This window comes from Acipenser ruthenus, chromosome 19 (assembly GCF_902713425.1).
Source record: "Acipenser ruthenus chromosome 19, fAciRut3.2 maternal haplotype, whole genome shotgun sequence".
NCBI lineage: Eukaryota > Metazoa > Chordata > Actinopteri > Acipenseriformes > Acipenseridae > Acipenser > Acipenser ruthenus.
In genome coordinates this window covers 10,705,983-10,711,982 of record NC_081207.1, presented here as the reverse complement: position 1 = coordinate 10,711,982, position 6,000 = coordinate 10,705,983, and the positions used below count along the sequence as shown (strand labels likewise).

The following is a 6,000-nucleotide window of genomic DNA, read 5'->3' as shown; positions in this document are numbered from 1 at the left end:
TCATTGTAATGGCACTTTTATTGTATTTGACAGAGAATATCATAAAATACAATGATGCACAAAATGTGAAAAAGCAGGACAGTATTGGCTGTAGTTAGTTTCCAACTAGTAGGCTGGCTTTCGAATGCAGCCGTTTTCCACTTTATATACGAATGAAACAGGCCACTGGCAGGCACCATGCAAGTGCCCCCTCTGTTCTGAATACTAACCTTGTGCTGGTATGTTTGGTGTATAGCCCAGTGGTATCATTTCTATACACCGCAGTGCAGTAATCAGCATACCATACAAAAAATATAATTTTTTTAAAAAAGCTGCTTTATGTAACATAGGTAACAACAAGGCCAATCACAGGCTAAAAGTAGGAAAAAGAAATGGAAATGCTTGTAGGAATCCGATAGGATACTGACACTTTCATGCAAAGAATAAACACTATTTTGTATAATCATTTTATTCATTGTAAAAAAAAAAAAACGTCTTATTAGTGAATTATTTTCATCTTTTACACAATTAATTTTAATGCTTTTCACACCCATGCTGATTTTTTTGCAGTGTTTATAAAAAACAAAAGTGACATCAACATGTTTTTTCCCCCCAATTTTTTTATACTTATTTATATACATTTTCAGAGACATCTGATTCACTGCACAAATTACCAATAAAGAAAATGAAAGAAAAGAATACAGATCTGTACACATATTCTACATACATATATATATCAGTATCAATTCTGGAAAGGATGTATAAACCCCTGTATGTAGCACTTTTCCACGAATGGTGGCTAACAAAATGATTTGTCATTATTATTTTTAATTTTTCATATATATATTTTTACAAAGATTTTTTTTAGTTTGTATCCAAAATACAAGTACACAAGAAAACTGATCTTCCCCCTATAATCACAGTTTCTGAAAGTCATTCCCCCAGTTATAAAGGATTATCAGTATATCAAATATATAGCACCATAATACAAAGACTGAGGGAAGAGGGTTCACATCAGAAACATAAGAGAGACCCGTGTTAGTATCAAAAGAACAGGTGTTGCACAACTACAGATTCTCACTGCCTATACAACGTGGGCATTTCTGGACCATGGGCTCATCTTTGCAGATTTCACTGTACCAGCTTTTTGTTGTTTGTTTTAAAAAAAAAAAAACAACAAAAAAAAAAACACAACACTTCTGGTTCAGCAAAATACTGTTTAACAGTTTGATTAATCTACCTTTAATAAAAATTATATCAGCAAACCACTTTCTTTTCAGCTTCTTGAATATGGCCTGGGGGTAATACAAAACAGCGTGCATGGTGTAGACATGGTAGTCATTTACTGTGCGCGTCTTGTAAATGGAAGTGTCCTGGGCTGAGTAAACACTGGTTTAAAGGTTTTGGTTTGTCTGTATGTATTTATTTGAAAAACAATGTGAGAAAATATGGTAGCAATATGTGGAACCTAATGAAAGTTATTCGGCTTCAAAGTCGCTGTAACTGTTAAACTTTAAATGCTTGGATTAACTATTTACTTAACTAAATCCTCAATTGAACTAATAATTTGCTTAATTTTACCTTTTGAATTGTTCTTGCTTTTAAAGTTGCAGATTTCAAGTCAATGATAAAATGTTAGAAGTAACTTGAAATATGAAACTTTTTTAGGAGCTGAGAACAATTAAAAAAAGGTTAGATTAAGCAAATTATTAGTTAAAGTGACATAATTGAAAACTCAGTTGGAATGAAAACCAGAAGACACTGGGGGGTCCCAAGGGCTGGGTTTGGGAAGCCCTGGTCTAAATGAGAAACACATTGAACTCAAAGACTAGTTTTAACAACCTGTAGCTGCCACAAACAGGAAACACAAGCAGCAGTCCCTAACATTTCTGATGCATCTTAATGGCAACATGTTAATTCAATGCCTGTTCCCTCCATGGTTACATTAGCATGTAACATCTGGACCACAAAACCTTTGTTAAAATCCAGCTGGTAGAATATTACAAAAGCTTTATTGCTCATCTGAAAATGAAACTCTCAATATTAAAACTGAACCATTCCTCTGACACTTGCTAGTACAATAAAAGCATCTATCTTTTTCATAGAATGTAATATATGTCAATATATACCCCCCCCCCCCCCCTTTTTTTATTTCTCTCAAAAAACTAAATGAACCCAATTTAGGGTAACAGGTTTGATCAAAATAAAAGGTCATAAACACATTGCTGGTTTTTACACCATCCTATATATCATTATTTTCATGTGCAGTATTTAAAATGTTTTATATATAGTCCTCTTAATCCTTCAAAAGCATCCAACCACGTCAAGCAGAATAATGAATTCTATTATAGCCTTAAAGGAACCTTTCTGAGATCGAGAACCAGCATTGACAAGCAAATCCAATACAATTTGCAAGAAATTCACTTCTCGCTTTAGAAGCTTATTATTGAATTTCTACCCTCAAACTTAACACCAAAAAAGTCCCTTTGTTGTTTTGATGTGCTGTGCATCACCTAAATACTGACAACTGGGAAAGCAACAGGCTCTGGCCCAGACACAACTATAAAACATAATGCAGTTATTTCCTGAGAATGTGTTCTTTGAACTTTACTGGTAAAAGATACTGATTGCTTGGGCCAAGCACCACACATATTTCTCTATCAGTGCCAACCCTACTAAGTTAGTGGAAGCCAGCAAAAAAATTAAACCTTAAATTTAGACACATGGAAGTTAATTACATTATATTATTGTGAGTTTAGAACATAAAGCCTGTTTAACATCAATCAGGAAAAGATAAATCAAAAGTAACCATTTATATGTAAAAATGTTTGCATTTGAAATGTGTAGAAACCTTTAACCCAATATCATCCAATACCAGTAAGGCTTGTGATTTAGATAACATTTTGCATCTACATGCTATCATTTCAAAACAAACCAATTTATAACACCCCAACTACCTTAAACTTTTACTGAATTCCAAAAAATGAAAACAAATCAACTTGGTGAATGGTAGACAACAACTTTGAACTTTGAAAATGTTACAAAACACCTTTGAAAACTTCAAGTACAATGAACTTAAAAGTCCATCTGGCAAATTGTTCAAAAGACTTTCAGCAAAATATTATGAAACCTATTTAACATCTGAAATGAAATCTTCTTTGTAGGTCAGTGAGTCTCGCTGAAGAAGTCCAGAACTGAAATCCACATGCTGACAACGACAGATAGAATTAAGGCTTTTGCTTTGTCAAAAGTCCCTCAGCTGTCTTACGGTTCCTGTTTGATGTAATAGCTGCCAGAACCATTACTTTCCTGGTCAGACACTCCTTGTAGGAAGGTGAATTCATCCCCATCCAGTAACTCTTCCTTTATCTGCAGTGAAGATGCTGAAAACAAAACAGAAGCACGGTTTTAATTCAGTGAAAATATCACAATACAGCTCTTCAGGAGCTAGTAATGTAAATGATTGCATACATATAAATAGACAAGTACATTAGACTGAAAAGCTTTTTTTTGGTCTACATCCACCTCTATAATGTACAAAACCTACACATTAAAATAAAAAGGAGCTGGTTTAATATGAAAGCCAAAATTGGCTTTGTCATTCTAGTTTTAGGAGAAGCATAAAAAAAATAAAAAAATAAAACTTACATAATAATTTAAGAAATGTGTTTGAACTAAACTGCTTTTCTGTCCGAGAGGATCACATTGAGAATAATGCACTATTCTTTTTGTTCACCATTAAACTTTATATAAAAATACTTTTAATACAGTAACTGGTTTCCTGATTGCAAAATTGTCCACCAGTAAGGACACCCAGCTGGGAGAAATGGGGCTGTTGGCAACATTCAGAAGACTTACACACAAAAAAAAAAAAAGGAGGATTTGATTGGGATAGAAAGAACTGCTTCCAAATTCTCCCAGTCGTCAACCACCAAATTTCAAGAGGCCCGGCCACAGTCATGCCTTTTCAAATCGGTAAACAATACTGTCAGGGAATGCCTTGTAATCACTTCAGATGTTTTGGTCTTAAAAAAAAGTCAATGCACGGGTTACTGTTTTTTTAAATGAAGAGATGGTTATCTAATTTTGCCGGAGATCTATGGAAAATGAGTGTTGTATAAAATCAAATGAGTGTTGTAAAGGCTGCTTTCATGCCCACATGAAAGAGTGACTTGCAGAGTGGCGGTTTACCTGTTTTGAGGCTGGGACAGAACTCCCGGCTAGTGCTGGGAGGCTGGAAGGCCTCCGGGGCTGTCTGTGCAGGAAGGGTTCGGTATGGAGGGGGAGTCAGCTCTTCATCACCAGAGAAACTCCTCCTCACCATGCCTGTCATAGGCAGGCTCGACAAACCCACAGGCTTCTTCCCAACTGGCATCTTCCTCTCTAAACACCAAGTCAAACTACAGTAAGCTATTTAGTTTTTCTGTAGAATTCAGAATTTTGATAAACGAAAGTCGAGCACATTGATCGCCATTCCACAGCTTCACCCGCAATAGTCACCATATTCTATTAAGTCTGGGACCCACATGTCCAAAAACCAATGTCTCTTCAGTAAGACAGTATACAAGTCAATCTCCCAGTCCCCTGTGCCCTTCCTACTTTTGAATATGTAAGAAGCAGAATGGAAGTAGCCACAAGCAATAGACAGACAATTCTCACAGTTGAGGACTTTCAAAACAAAAAACAAATCTGTGGCAGACATGTTAAAGTAACTATTAAGCCAAAAAGCAAGAGATAAAAATTATAAAAAACCACCCACTTTTCTTATGTCCTTTGTACTGCTGGGACTTCTTCTTCTGCTGCTTTGATACACTGGTTGGATTGTCTCTTGAATTGGCTACATTGGAAAAGGAATGTATTAATATTAGGGCTGTCAATTAATCGCAGTTAACTTCTGCGATTAATGCGTTCATTTCTTTGGAGATTTTTTTTTTTTTTTTTTTTTTTTAACGTGCGTTAATCTCGCATTTGTCTTCATTATTTCTTAACGTTAACTTTTTTTAAACTTATTTTTGTATTAATACATTGTGCTTTTATCAGCACCTAGTTTGTTTGTGGTCTGCGCCGATTGCTTCCTGATCCTGGCTTCCTCTGTTAACGCAGTGGCAGTGATTGGGAAAGCGCGTGCAAAAAATAAAAAATAAAATAATAATAATCCCACTTTGCAATAAGTGTCTCTTCTGTCACAGCTGATGTGAGGCAGTGATATGGGATGTAAAACAAAAGTAAGACTGAGGCGATGCATCGATCGTATTGTTTGACAACTATCGATAGTCAAACCTGTGCATCGTTTTTGTGTAAAGGGTTTAAGCAAAGGAAAGCTTTTATTTTTTATTAAAATTTGGAATCTGCAATTATTTTTAGAATTAAGTGCAGAGCTTCTCTGCTCCCCTCAGGTCTGACTAACTGAATCTGCATGCGATTGGGCTCACCTTCTCCCCTCTGCCCCGCCCCCTGCGAGTGTTTACTGATGGGACTGCATCTTTGCAGGAGTTTTCAAAGTAACAGAGCAAGTTAAGAGCGTTGTGCTAGAATTACAAATACTACATCGACCGAGCTACAATGCCTTCCGATGTTTGGCAATTATTTTCTACAGTAAGACGGAAAGAAAAATAAAGAAAAGTAATGTTTGGCATACTCTGGTAACAACTAATTTGCATGACCATTTAATGAGATGCAGAAATACGCTAGCCTTTAAAAATGTGCATTTGTAAAAAGCATAATCTCAAAATCTGCGTTTACAACCAGAACATCTGCATTTTTACATATTGCATCAACACAGTTACAGTGCTGAGAAAAAGTTTGTGAACACCTAAGGATTTTCACATATTTCAAATCTAAAATGTTATTAGATCTTAATCCAAGTTCTATTAATAGATAAAGATAACCTGATTAAACAAATGACACGAAAACACACTTTTTCAACATTTATTTATCCACAAATGATTCAACATTCAATATCCATGTGTGAAAAAGTATGTCAACCTTTAGATTCAGTAATTGGTGGCACCCCCTTGAGCA

The 6,000-nt window shown here is 35.4% G+C and overlaps 1 protein-coding gene across 9 annotated transcripts in view; it reads right to left on the bottom strand.

The window, feature by feature from the left end:
• LOC117424186 (MBT domain-containing protein 1) overlaps nt 1-6,000 on the bottom strand; it is a 28,473-nt gene continuing 22,473 nt past the window's right edge. For 6 of the 9 annotated variants that reach the window (XM_058992475.1, XM_058992477.1, XM_034040321.3 and 3 more), the window contains 3 exons: nt 4,739-4,816; nt 4,171-4,362; nt 1-3,362 (listed from right to left, as the gene is read on the bottom strand). In XM_058992475.1, the coding sequence (XP_058848458.1) occupies nt 3,244-3,362; nt 4,171-4,362; nt 4,739-4,816 (389 nt within the window). In that variant the 3' untranslated portion in view covers nt 1-3,243. The remainder of the gene's footprint in view (nt 3,363-4,170; nt 4,363-4,738; nt 4,817-6,000) is intronic. The other 3 variants (XM_058992478.1, XM_058992480.1, XM_058992479.1) reach the window with 2 other exon arrangements.